At 31.8% G+C, this 15090-nt stretch overlaps 1 protein-coding gene across 1 annotated transcript in view; it reads right to left on the bottom strand.

The window, feature by feature from the left end:
* Window positions 1-6682: 6682 nt before the first annotated feature.
* Window positions 6683-15090, bottom strand: part of unc-119 (unc-119 lipid binding chaperone) — a 73165-nt gene continuing 64757 nt past the window's right edge. Inside the window, exon 5 of the mRNA XM_090406057.1 lies at window positions 6683-8943. Coding sequence (XP_090262183.1) covers window positions 8825-8943 — 119 coding nt within the window. The 3' untranslated portion in view covers window positions 6683-8824. The remainder of the gene's footprint in view (window positions 8944-15090) is intronic.

Below are 15090 nucleotides of genomic sequence, written 5' to 3'. Positions count from 1 at the left end.
GATCTATATCAGGGGTCTCCAAACTACGGCCCACGATATGATTTTATCCGGCCCGCCAATTGGACTAATTTTTCAATAAGAATCCGCAAAAAAAACACACGGGATGTTGATAGATTTCAAATGCATTAATTAAAATTGTGTTCAAAATATATTCCCGAATAGTAAAAAGTAACCACCATAATCCAAGCGATCTTTCTGACTGTAAAAGGTTGGTTAAAATGGACTAACGAAGAAAAAAAATTAGAATTTTACAAGCAAATTTATCACTATTTTTGGGACAACATATCTTTGCGAACAAACTTTTTCCCTGAATGAAATATATCAAGTCAAAATACAGGGCAAATTTATCTGATGAACATTTGAAATCGCTACTTGTAATTAGCACTTCAAAATTTGAACCTGAGACTTTAATTTGTCAAGTCTTGCTCATAACAAAATCCAACAGCAGATACCATAAATTATCATGACAACATTATAATTAGCTGCAGACGTTCTAACAAGAACAAAAGTTAGACCGTCTCCTTTCATTCAATGCTTTTGTCGTTTTTGGCTCTGTGTCCCCTGCCCTCCCATATTTAAACCATCAATGAATTACCTTTATGTTTATATCAAATATTTTTTAATATACTTGACAACAAATAATATTCTTTCACCACAGCATAGGCACATGAGAGTTTCTATGTGAAGTCAGCAGGTGCAAAACTGTTTACTCAGACTGAAAAAATGAAAACAAGAACATAAATTATGTTCTTGCAAATCATAATTTAATCTTTTATCATCATCAAATTCCTGGCATGTACCCTCAAGGGGTGTACAGGATATTATGATAGTAATACATGAAAAACTTACATTACTAACTTCCTATCAACAATTTTTCTCAAAATCAATCCTGACAAGACTCCAACATTAGCAGATCTTATATTTCTGTCTTCCAAGGCACTTTTTATTGTATCAATTCACTAATCCTGCTCACACATTCCTGGATGCTAACAATCTCTAGTTCTTTCCTAATATCCTCATTTTTAATATGAAAATGCCATTGATCCCATCTGTTTTACTCCTAATCCAGCTCTCAAATCTGTAAGTTAAAACTGATTTGAACACTGTCTTATATACATACATTAAACACTAAATTAAACATTTAGTGTTTAATTTAGTGTTTTGACTAATTTCTCTCTTATAAATTATACATAGTTGACTTCCTACCATACCAGCTTTGTTGATTCTGTTGTCTATTTCCACATTTAATTTCCATCTTCACTAAACTTTGTAGCTGAAATGTTTTACTTGTTCTATAGATTCTCCATTCAGGATGTAGTTGATATTTTCATTGTTTTTGTCTTGTTATTGATGATTTTCATACCAAATTTATTACAACAGTTATTCAATTTAGTTAGTGAATCTTGCAGACTTGTACTGGATTTATTTAAAAGTATGACATCATCTGTATAAAGTAGAGAGCCAAGATTAACATCTCCAATTTTGATATCAGTTTTAATACTGCTTTCCTTCATAATGTGATCCATATAGTTAATGAATAAAAGAGGATAATGCACATCCTTCTGTGACACCAGATTTAATGTCAAACCATTTTCCTGTACTTCAATTCTATTGCTGACTTACAATTCAAATAAAGACTAAGTATTGCTTAATATAATGCCCCATTGACATCTCATAACTGTAGTATTTTGAATAACTTTTCTCTTGGCACCTTGTCATATGCCTTTTTGCAGGTCTACAAAACTTCAATACAGATCTTTGTTATATTCTCACGATTCCTCAATTAACTTAATTCATTGCTTAATTTGTTACCTGTTTGTGGTAAAGTGAAAATCTGATCCTGACAGCCTGTATTTGGCCTTAATGTAGTTTGTTCTTCACCAAGCTTCCCCTCCACAACCTTTCTCAAGTATACTTGCATAAATCTTACCAGGAACACTCAGTAGGGAAATATCTCTTTAATTCTCACGTTCAGTTTTATTTCCCTTTTGTTATATGGGTACTATGAGGGCTTTACTCCAATTATCTGGAATTTGTCCCTCTGTCCAGGCATTCTGAACTATGTAGTGCAGCCAAGCAAAGCTGTTTACTCACTGTTTTTTACCACTGTGCTGAATTTTCCCAAGTAATTCCTCCATACATCAAGGATATCTTTTCTCCAGTTTTCATGTCACCTTTATCATCTCTAATTCCTTTTACAGTCTCTTTCCTCCATTTCTGAGCTTTTTTTCAACAACTTTCAGAATATTTTGCCACCTTCATGATATTTATTTTCTATGTTCTTACCAAAGTCTTCCCATGACTTTTGTTCAGCTAGTTTTACAGTATTTAGCTTTCTTAAGTTTGTCTGTATTCTCTAAGCATACAAGCTGACTTATTTGCCAGGAACTTTGTTTTTTTCTTTTCCTTCACTGCCTCTTTAACTTCCTGTGTCTACCATGGAGTTCTGATTTTGTTATCCTTGCAGACAACCTCATCACGTCTCTCTCTCTCTCTCTGGCTGAATCTCCAAGTTTTGGTTCCTGTTCTCAAACTTTTTCATGTATTTTAGTCTAGAGTTCACAGCTGCTCTGTGAGAGCTGCTCAACTTTTATTTGCTTTAAAACTTTCTTACATGTTCTTCTTTACAATATGAAATTCAGTATCCTGTTCAAGGCTAAATGGTGATCACTTCCAATTTCAAATCCTATGTAGTCAGCGCAACTTTTCTTATTCCTTGCCTCTTCTAACCATATGAATTTGTGCAGAGTTTTATGTTGGAACATTGTGTTAGTAATAAGCAGCCCAGAAATCCAACAGGTATTTGCCATTATTATTAGCTTTGCTCTTTTCTCCAAATTTTCCAAAAATATTTCTGTATGTCTGACAATCGTTTCCTAATCTGCTATTTAGATCTCCAGCAAGGATCAACTTTTCCTTTTTCATTGTGTCAGCTGCTTTCTCTTAAACCTAAAAAAATTCCTTCTACCTTAGTAGAACCATCTGTGAGACCATAGGGACAAATACATCTCATTGTCTAGTTCCCCAGTCTGATATTTACCCACTTCACTCTACTTGACATTACCTGCCATTTCAAGATTAGCCTCATATGAATAAGGATATCTATTGAATACTATAGCTACTCCTTTTCCCTGATTGTTATTGCCTGCATATAACATTTTGTATTTATGCTTAGATCTCTCCAGGTTTTGTCTTTTTTGTTTCAGTCACCCCTATTATGTCGATCTGGTACTTATCCAATTCTTCTGCTAGTTCCATTTCTTTGTATTCAGGCTTCTTATGTTGAAAGTATTGATCTTGAACTCTGGTGGTGTTGGGTTGGGATGTGTTTCAGTAGCTGACTTTTTACTGTTTGCCCTGGCGAAAACAACAAGGCTCTTGTTTAACCAGGCAATGCTCCAGCTGGCATGAATTTCTGTCATGTTCTACCATCATTTTACATTGTGCTTTAAGCCATTTAAAAATACAATTTGGTCAGCTAAATCACAAACTGCCAGTCCATCCTCATTCATTCAGTATACAGGTATATACCTAAAAGGGTGTATCATGAAAAGGTGAGGATTAAAAATTAGGTTAGAAGCCCTGGTCAGTTCTCCAACATTCCTTCAAAGGAATGTTGGAGAACTGACCAGGGCTATGTGGCGGTCTCTTCTCAGAATAAAGCTTTGACCTTTATTCTACAGTTATAAATGCATTAACATGTATCCATGATCATTATATTCCTTAAAAAGAAAACAATTTACAGCAGTTTTCTATTCTAATTTCTTTAGTCAACAAGCCAAAACACACCAAATCAACATATGCTTTCATTCTATGGAAAAGTCTTCCTTAACTGGTTTTATCTAAATACCATGCAAGTAAATTTTCAAAGAAAAGTCTCCTGTAGTGCAATTGAAAGAACAATGGGACATTACACCCTTAGATTATTAAATACCAGAGTTCAATTTTTTTCATGATTTGAAGAATCTCTATATGGGCATTTTCAACTAAAGGTAAGTTAGCCAATCTCATACAGATGCAGTTTTTTCTCATGGAAACTCTGGTTTGTCATCTCACACAGTCAAATTGGTCATGAGAACATATACTATTTACACACAAAAAATACTGGATTTTGATGGTAGTAATGTCACAGTAGTTGGAGAATTATGTATAGTGGTGCAGTGTGTCCTCCCAAGATGAGTTCTTGGAGGCATCACGTAATGTCAACAGACATCAGAGATGGAATATGGATTTTTAAACAAGTAATCACATATCTTTGAAAATTTTAAACTAAGTAATACTATAATAAAACTGAGTTTTATACTTATGGCCACTCTTTGTGCACTGTGATTGCTAGAATTTTATTCAAAAACTTAGACTAAACTAATGCAGGAATAGCTTTCTTGAAGTTTCTCTCATTTACCCAACCTATATATTGCTAACTGCATACCCTATCCACTTTTGTTGCTGATATTTCTCTTTTGGCAACTGCATAGACAACTCAGTCTTTTATCCACAATTAGGGACAATTCATTCAAGGAAGAGCAAAATGTGCTTTTTTTTTTATGGCTATTCTTTTTGTTAGTTTCCTCTAAAATTTTTGCATGCATGGGTCCTAAAAAAGTTTAATTACTGTTTCATTAAAAAGTTAATTACCAGTAGGTAATGATTTTCTATTAATGCCAACTAGAAATGGCCTAGTTGGCAAAAACAAACAGGCTACAAGTTCAAGCCCCACGGTAGACATGAATATTTATGACTGCCCGATGAGGCCCCTGCATACTGAAAGACTGAAGTGGCTTGAAAAAGTTTATGCAAAAAAATAATAAAAAATGGATAAAAACCCTTAAGCCCACCCATGGTACTTTGGTTATGTACTACAGTTTATAACCTTTTGTGAGTAGAAGTGTCATACAAAAATAGACTTCAAAATACACATGCTTCTATAATGATGCCTATGTAGCCCTGTAAAAATGGCATTTCTCAACAGTACCAGACAGCTAAATGTAGTTTGATTCTAGTTGCTGCTAGGCAACTAGAATCAAACTACATTTCCTAGGCCTTTTTCTCATTCCTGAGATCGCTGATCTTTGGCACAAGCATGTAGGAGTTACAAACCGGAATTCCACCCAGAAATTCAGGTTTGTAACTTCACAGCTATTAAAAAAAAAAAAAAAGTATTTCAGATAATAATATATATGTGTTAAGATTTAAAGCTATGAGATGGAAGCAGTTATCTGCTGTATGCCCTCCCCTGATACCTTATAAAATCACTTATAGCTGAGCCTGTGGCTCAGGATAGACTAACTGTCTTCTAACTTTTAAAAGAGTTACAGCTCAAAAGGCTCTGCCTAATCCAGTAGGGAATGATAGGCATAAGAGAATTTATTTTGCTTTTGTAATGCCCAGAGCTTTATGTACAATAATTTAATCCATTTCATGGCTAAAGTGACATTATATAGTTTATATCCCCCCCCCCCGAACACACATTCCTATTGCATTTTTATTTGTGCAACTTATGTAAAATGGTGATGTCACAATTTTATATTACACGTGCATTTTCAAATGACCCCCCCCCTCCCATTTCCTCTCAACAGATATGTCAACACTGTCATCTGTACTTCACTATATGTAATTATTCTGTAACACATCTACTCTTGGGGTAACATCTGAACTGTCTTCCATTCTTTGAAACCTATTATTTTTTTTATAAAAAAAACACAAGAATTAGGAATGATGGGCAAATCACTTACGGAAAAGTGAATAAAATGCATGGTTGCACACACACAACATGGGGGGGGGAATACACACCATGTCGTAACCTCAACAACCTTTGGTTTCATGTATGTTATATCAATAATCTCAAAGTTTTTTTTTAGGAAATTCTATTTCAGCTGCTTAATGCAATAAAGAAAATATTTGTTATTCTATGATCAGATTACTGTATTTTTTTTAAATTAAGACAAATGATGCTATCTGTTCAGAATACTGTTTCCAATCAGCTTGAGTTCAGTTTCAAACAATCAGAAGATATTTTTAATGGAAAGTGTCTAATTTTGTCTTAGAAATGTGGAAAATATAGTAATCATAACATATCCAAACTTTTTGTTAAGGGAATAAAGCAGTTTGAAATACCTTTCAGATTAATCATCACAGCAAAATTAAAATAAATACAAAATTATATCAAATTTGTAATTTTCAATAAAAGGATGAGGAAAATGTTATTCCTAAGCTTATTTTAGGACCTACTATTTGCAAATCAATCATTTATAGTGATCTCTACTGATTAATTATGTATAAAAAAAGTTATGTTTATTGTTGTTTTGGACTGAAAGCATGGAACATGAGCTTCGTGTGAAATACAACACGATTTTTACTCTTATTATGGCAGATGAGAAAAATATGGGATATCTACAAACAGATGTCACAATTCCCAAGATGTTTCAAGAGAAAGAACTGAGAAGAGATGAAAAGAATGCTGTCTTCTGAATATATAGGACAAAACAACTTAGAAGTTTTGTATTAATGTTTTATGCAGAAATTTTATTCATTAATTAACAATATCACAGAATAGCAGATGCTGAATTTTTTTTTTGGTACAAAACATTCAAATTAAAAAAAAGTTTCAAAATTCCATAAACATTTTAAATAGAAAAAGAGCAAAAAAAAATGAAGCAAAGAAAATACTCTGCTCGAAACATACAGTTTGATTAGCTTTTTTATTACAGTGCTTTTGTCACAAAAAAACAGAAGTGCTAGCCTATTATTCAATATTTTTTGTTTAGGTCAAAAGCCAGCAGGTACATTGTTCAGGATGGCAATGATTGGTGGGAAAAGTACTATTAATCACGATTTTACTGTTTATATTGCTGAATGTGTAGAATTTAATAACACCAATAATTCTATGCCTAAGTTTTTCCTAAACTGCCTATGTAAAACTGTGAGACACCAAAGCAATGGCACTTAAAAAACTGTTCATTCTTTAATTCTCCTTAAAGTTTGTTCAGTGATTTTTTTTTTTTTTTTTAGTACACAAGATGAGATGCTTTTGGTCATTATGAGTGAACAAAGAAATGAAAAATTACTTTAAATAACTGAGTGACTACAAAAACATTATTATATTGTATTGCAAAAGGTAGTTTTAAAATCATAGTATACTCTCAGTTGAGTCCATACGTTGTGACAATCTTTGTTATACATTTTGTAATAACTCAACGTTAGAGAAAGCATACATTTTAAGTATGCTTTTTCTAATGTTGAGAGAAAGTATACATATAAGTATGTACATGGTCACATCACCAACATTCTTATTTACTTGCCTTACTATTCTGTACAAGAATTCTGCAAGGAACACTATTTACTATTATTTATCCATTAACTTTATTCATTTATAAGACATGCTGTTATATTAATGAATAGAAGTTATTTAACAGTTAAAGTTCACCCATTTTATCTTAAGAGGAGAAGAGAACATATCAGATAAAACATAGAGGTTTATTTTTTAGGCATTAAAATCTTTATATACATAATAACATGAAAATTTTTATTTAGAAATTTGTTAAAAAATAACATGTATTTTTTAATTCTGTGATGTTTCTTTTGTCAACATAAAGCTATATTAACAATGTCAGCAGATTAATGTCACTATTATTTACCTATACAAATGTTGATGTTTTGCAACAAATACACATTATGTGGATTATTTTTGATTGTGTTCAAACATTTAAAGAAAGATAACATTAGTAAAAACTGACATGGTTTTCTTTTCTGAAAAAAAAAAAAAAAAAAGTAAGCAGCCTACTATGTCCCTCTGAGCTTCCTAACACTGATCTATAATATAAATCTAAAATGTATAGAGACCTTGACAATAACTACATAAACAGTTTCTGTTGAATCTTAATAGACATGAAAAAATAAAATGTATATTATTTGATATACAGAACATTATATACAGAAGTTGAGTATAACTGAATAAAAATAATTGCACCTTGTGACTACAACTTATAATACTCTTAAATTACTATACATTATAAACTTACTGCATAAAATAAAATTACTGCAGCTATGACTAGGTTTAGTATGTTGCATTTATTAACTAAAATTGTCTGAATTCTTAACAGTTAAGACACAGAGATTCTTATTATAAAACATTTTGTCAAAATTTTAATGAACTTATATAGTTGGCATTTAAGCCAAAATAATGTTTACCATACATTTCATATGTTTATTTTGTTCATTCCTGCTGAAATAATTCCACTTGCTAAAAAAAATGTAACCTGGGAGTAACCAGGAAACAGTCTACAATAATGGAGTATTTCTTACACACAGCAAAAATTCAATCTAAACACATTCACTATGAGAAATCTAGTTTCAGCAATTTATATAGTAACTTATATAAAAGATCAAATAAAACTACATAACATACTGTATACATAAAAAATTTGGCAATGCTTATATAACAATAGTAGCTGCTTGTCACATTCTACAAAGCATAACACAAAGTATATTCCATTTTATTTAAATACAAATCAAACTAGGAAAAATGGATGGTCATTTTCCCTGCACATGATCTATAATAATTGTCATGTGTAATATTCCATATACTAAGCTTTAACTCCCAAGCAGGTTAATTTTCTATGTATACAGTATTCTAAATGACCCACACATCAAGTATGCCTGGAATGTTTGTATCACTACAGAGTTCAAATTCAACAATATCCAGCTTCAGTGTTCAGCCATGGTTGAGCAGTGACAGACAACTAACAAAGCAGCACTGGTGTATGGGTGCAGGAGAAGCACAGACCCGAAGTGATAAAGGCATGTTGAGATCATGGTACTCCTGCATTCACTGCTGCAGTCCACCATTATAAGCATAGTCTGCCTTATTGTGCATGATCAGTCTGTCATCTACAAAATAAAAGCTATCTGAACGTGTTTCAAAGGGATTGTTGATCATGTCTTCACCTACAAACAAAAATATAAGAATACTTTTCAGTTTAAGAAAGCAACAAATGTATTGGGATAGGACATTTTACATAACTAATTATAATGCTTTAACATTTTTGATGCAGATATAACACCTAGATTGCAAAGAGACCTTTCTCCTTGCAATCTAGATGTTTTTTACTATGTTTTTTTTTTCTTTTCTAATTCTCGATATTTTGATTTAAAGGATGCCATTTCCTAATATTTTATAATATTTTACGTATAAGTTCAAATTCACGGATACATTTTCCAGCTGCCTAACTAGCTTATCTGCTCACCAACATGCTATAGGTTTGAATCCTGCCAGAGGAATGAAAGTTTGGGAATGTCTTTAGGTGGGATATGAATTTCTTCACCCAGTATGAGAATACTACTCCACTTACTAGACCTGAAGTGGCTTGAAAAAGTTCATTTGGTCAATGAAAAAGTTCAGAAGGATTTCCAGTTTATATAAAAATACTCTGGTACTTATAGCCTATAGCACACTAAGCACCTACGGTATTTATTGTGCTATAGGTTTACAACATTTCGTGGGTGGAAATCACTCTCACTCTCTCTCTCTCACACACACAGAGAGAGATAGAGAGAGAAAAACACTCTTTTTTTTCTGTTTGCAGTTTGTTCAAATTATGAATAGGACTTATAATTTATAAACAATGGCATGATTTTGCATAATCATTTCATATTTTCATTATCCAAACATCAATTGCATTTTATAGCATGCAATTATTCATACAAGATGGCAGCTGTAGGAGTCAGGAAAGCAAAACCCAGCAATGTATAATAAAATTTTGGATATATATAAAAAAAAAAAAAAAAAAAAAGCTCCATACTGGCAATTATTCATTGATGAAATGTAAAGCAATTTAAGGATGATACACTATTGAAAACGGATGAGTAATTCAGTGCCAGATTTAATTGTTGTAGCCTCTAAGCCATAACCTTTAACCTCCCTACCGGCCAAGGTGGATGAAATATATTGTCAGACCAACTTAGCATTTTTCATGGATCAACATTTCATCAGCATTCTACCTTTTATCATGTAATTACTCTCCTTTGACATTAATCCCTTAACAGTGATTTTAGAGCCATTAGCGGATTAATTGTGGTATAGCATGTGTCATCTGTCTTTACTTGTACTGTGTTAATTGTAATTTCCTTTACTGTCCTACAATATTTGACCTTTTTTTGCTGAAAAATCTATTCATTTTGTCTCTTAAAATAAAAATGATTTTCACATGCACAAAAATAAATAATCAATCCTGAAATGACCACAGATCAGCCTTTGCAATGAATTAGTAATAGTAAATTTGTTATCTTTTATTCTTCAGATCACTGAAACAGAACAAGACAACTTTATGTTCCTTCACTTTACTGATAGTATAGATGCAATTTTTTTTTGCAGACTTTCAAATGTTTATTTGTACTGAAAATGTCAAATATTTATATTTTTAAATAACATTTATTGAGATAAATATGACCTTTTGCTTTCTTTCCTTGCAAAATACCATTATATGGATAATCACATTTTAGTTTTAGAAACAAATTTATTATTTTTTTTATGAGCATCAAATGATTTTAAATTGCATTACTTGGTTTCCGATTATGAGTCTTTTTTTTGTGTACCCAAAATTTATGGCCAATGATATTTTAGCAGAGACTATTCACCTTTGTCTTTTGCTTAAAATTGAAACTTTTTTTTGTAGGATGCACATTATTATAATATCCAGTGCATAACCACTGTAGATATGTTGAAAATATAATATGAAGGATATTCCATACAGAACGATTCAAAATTTATGCTGATTTTGAAGATTTTCAACTGCTTCCCCTCCACCTCCTTTCCTGGAACTAGTTACATAACTACTCTAAATTTCTACTGATTTGAAAGCTTTTACAGACAGTGTTCAAAATCTATTACTTCATTTTAGTATTTTGACAAAAGGGGTGGTGAAGCGCAATACATAGCCTCTCCCACTCAAATATCAACCTCATCTTCCCGTGGTCCATCCTGTTCTAAAAGTACAAACGAGGCACTGGCGACCGAGTATGGGCGGTATAACCATAACACCCTAACAGAGTAAATGCTGTTAGATCTGCCTGTCCAGAGGTGTTAGGTAGCAGCCCTACCACTGGGCTTACCCAGCGACAGGTTAGTAACCTGCCCTGGGGAAATTCAAAATACTTTCAAGTTTCATGCAAAGAAAAGCTGGACAGACTGTCAGGGAAAAGACCACAACCCAGGAAACTGTAAACGAAATTGGAAAAAGGAACACATAATGAAGATTGCAACATGGAATGTGAGAAGCATTGCACACAAAGAAGAAGAACTTGATAAACAACTAAACCAAGCTAACATAAAGATATGTATAGTAACAGAAACAAAGAAAAAACAAAACGGTACAAAAGAAACAAACAACTATATACAAATCTACAGTGGGGTAAAAAAAGAAGAAAGAGCAAAAGCAGGTATAATGATTATGGTACATAAATCCCTAAAGAACAATACTGTATATTACAACTATTTGAATGAAAGACTAATAGAAATTAGACTCAAGACATTAAGAAGCCACATAACAATAATTGGTGCATATGTGCACCAATTATTGTTATGTGTTATGTTAGGTGCAGAAGAGGGAAAAGAAGAAGACAGTAATATATTTTATAAAGAATTACAGAATGCCATAGATAAAACAAACAAAACTGACTATTTACTACTAGCAGGAGATTTAAATGCCAGAATAGGAAACAAAAAATACAAAACAAACAGGTAAATTTGGCGAAGATACATGTAATCAAAATGGTCGCAGATTGCGTGATTTTGTCATTTATAATAATATGAGAATAATGAATTCAATGTTTAAACACAAGGAAATACATAAATATACTTGGTCAGCCAGAGGATACAAATCAGTAATCGACTACGTTATCACAAATTTTAAATTAGCGGAATTAATTTTAGAAGTAAGAGCATATCGAGCCTTTGAATTAAACTCTGATCATTATATGGTATCAGCAAAAATTCATTTTAAACCAAAGTGGCTAAAAACACATAGAATTTTCAATTCTTACCAGCCAAGCTATAAAATTTCTTCATTACAGGATCCTCAAGTTAGACTACAATATCAAAAATGCACAAACTTAAAAACAGATACCACACATGAATCAAGTGACATAGAAGATGAATGGGAAAATTTGAAACAAATTCTCACAAAAGCAGCAACAGAAACCTTAGGAATAAAGCACAAATGGATTAGAAAAAGAGAACTACGAGACTGGAACAAAGAAATAGAAAATATAATAAAAACCAAAAAAGGACAGTTACCAGAAATGGCTAAATTCCAAAACAATAGAAGCAGAAATAGAGTATAAAAGAAATAGTGATTGCAAAACGAGAAGTAAGGAAAAAACATAGAGAAAGATGGAACAATTTCATAACAGAACTAGAAAAGGATTTATTTAAGCCATAACCCAAAACCTATAAAGTAATAAAATACATGAATAAAGAAATAAAAGAAAAGATAAAAATACAAACAATAGATTTAGAAAAATGGGTGACCTATTTCCAAAATCTCTGGACAGATGAGAACAATGAATTAAAATTTTATAAGACAAAGAATGACCTAATAGAAAATATCACAATGTTAGAACTGAAAAATATAATAAAGAAGATGAAAAATAGGAAAATGCCAGGAGAAGACAATATAAATATAGAACTATACAAAAATGCAGGTGAAAAATTTAATGAAAGACTTTTGAAATTTTTTAATATGGTTTGGATGTCCGGAAAAACCCCTAACTCTTGGAAAAAAAGCACTGGTCATCCCAATCTATAAAAAAGGAAATAAAGACAATTGCAATAATTATAGGGGAATTAGCCTGCTGAATACAGGATATAAAATATATGCAGGAATATTAAAAGAGAAACTAAGCAGCATTGTAGAAAACAAATTACTAGAAGAACAAAATGGCTTCCGAAAAGGCCGATCCTGCATAGATCCAATTTTTACTTTAAAATTATTAATAGAAAAGAGAAGAGAATTTCAAAAAGAAACACATATGGCATTTATTGATTATGAAAAAGCTTTTGACAAAATTAGTCGACAAAAATTGTTTAAAATATTAACCAATTTAAACATACCAAACCAACTTTTACAATCTATTCAAGAAATATATACAGGAAATAAAATAGCAGTTAAATTAGAACACACCTCAGAATGGAAAGATATATCAAGAGGAGTACGACATGGATGTACCCTCTCACCTCTGCTTTTCAATATATATAAATGAAATATTAACAATCTGGAAACAGCATAACCCATTTGGTATACAAATGACCCCGCAAATGAAGATAGATACACTACTATTTGCAGATCAAATAGTATTAGCTACATCAGAAGATGACTTACAAAGATCATTAAAATCATTAAATGATATCTCAAAGCAATATAATATGACAATATCCAAAGAAAAAACAAAAATAATGGCATTTCAAAGGAGAAAACCCAATAAGAAGTAAAATAGTGATAGATAATAAAATACTAGAACAAGTAAACACTTTCAGATACTTGGGATGTGATCTATCATACGAAGAAGAAAAAGACATAGCCACTAAAATATCAAACTTTGTCAAAGTAAATGGCATAATAAATAGTATATTTAAGCCATCTCTGGTACAAAAACACACTAGAATCAGACTATATAATGTCTTGTCAAAACCAACTCTACTATACAGAAGCAAAACATGGACCATGAAAAGGAAAGATGAAAAACGAATTCAAACAGAAGAAATGAAGTTCCTCAGAAAAACAGCTGGATATACCAAGTGGGACCACAAAACAAATGAAGAAATCTTACAATCCCTAAAAATCAAACCAATTAATTACTACATAAGACAGTATAAATGAAAGATTAGCAAAACAAGTGTTCTCTGCCAGGTTGGCAGGAAAACGACCCAGAGGAAGACCAAGATATAGGTGGATTGATACGGTACAAAGTGCCTTAGACGATAGAAATATAAGATCTGATAATGTTGGAGTCTTGACAAGTAACAGACTGATTTGGAGGAAAATTGTAGATAGGAAGTTAGTAATGATGTAATTTTTTCATGTAGTACTGTCATATCCTGTACACCCCTTGAGGGTACATGGCAGGAATTTGATGATGATGATGATGATGATGATGACAGTATAAACAAAAATGGAACATTGAAATCGAATGGACAACAGCAGACTACCAAAAATATTATACAGATACAAAATAAGTGGAAAATGAAGAATCGGAAGACAGAAAGAGATGGCATGAGACTGGAACAGGCCACATGGCCTATATTCCATGTTAGGAAGAAGAAGAAGACAAAAGAAATAAGGCAATGATTTTGTCGTACCGTCGAAGCTTCTAATTCTGTACTATTTCTTTGCAATCTAAAATCAGTTGTTTGCTGAAATTATTCTAAGTTTTAGAAATACTATGCTATATTTTTGTCATGTAATGTAAAGCTGTTTAGATGCATACCACACAAAAGAAAGTTCAGGAGTGTTATTTTTGTTTATTTTTCTTAAAAAAATTCTAAATATTGCTACTCCTACTGCTGATGGTTGCTATTTCTGAAATAATCTACATCTTAGAAATACTTGATAATAATCCCATTAGCTGGAGGAAACGTTAACGCTTAGATTACTCTCACTGCTACTGAGAAAGAAAAGAGAGAACACTTTGCCTGAAGACACACAGTGCCTCAAGCTGTGGTGCAGAATATATCAGAAATGTCTTGTTTCATTTTCAACTGTTCATTATCAGACATCCTAACACAGAAATACTGACATTTATTTTACAGGCTGATAAAGTATTTATGCCAAAATAATTTCTTAATTTATAATGATCAGTTTCATTTTTATTATTGAAAATTTATAAATTAATTGATACAATTATCTTGAATAAAAGGATTTGAATTATTTAAAAGAAAGGGTGCATATATGTTACATGATCTTTTTTTTTAAGGGGGAGGGGGTTATAGACCTATTCAATCTGCAGATATTTTACAGATTTATTTTAAAAATCATTCGGAAGATAATTGTTACAAACATAGATCACTTGTGGAACATCCTCATGCATTTTAGTGTAAAA

This window comes from Typopeltis vanoorti, chromosome 16 (assembly GCF_054136105.1).
Source record: "Typopeltis vanoorti isolate ZY-2024b chromosome 16, IOZ_Tvanoo_1.0, whole genome shotgun sequence".
Classification (NCBI taxonomy): domain Eukaryota; kingdom Metazoa; phylum Arthropoda; class Arachnida; order Uropygi; family Thelyphonidae; genus Typopeltis; species Typopeltis vanoorti.
This window is presented reverse-complemented; position numbering and strand designations above follow the sequence as displayed.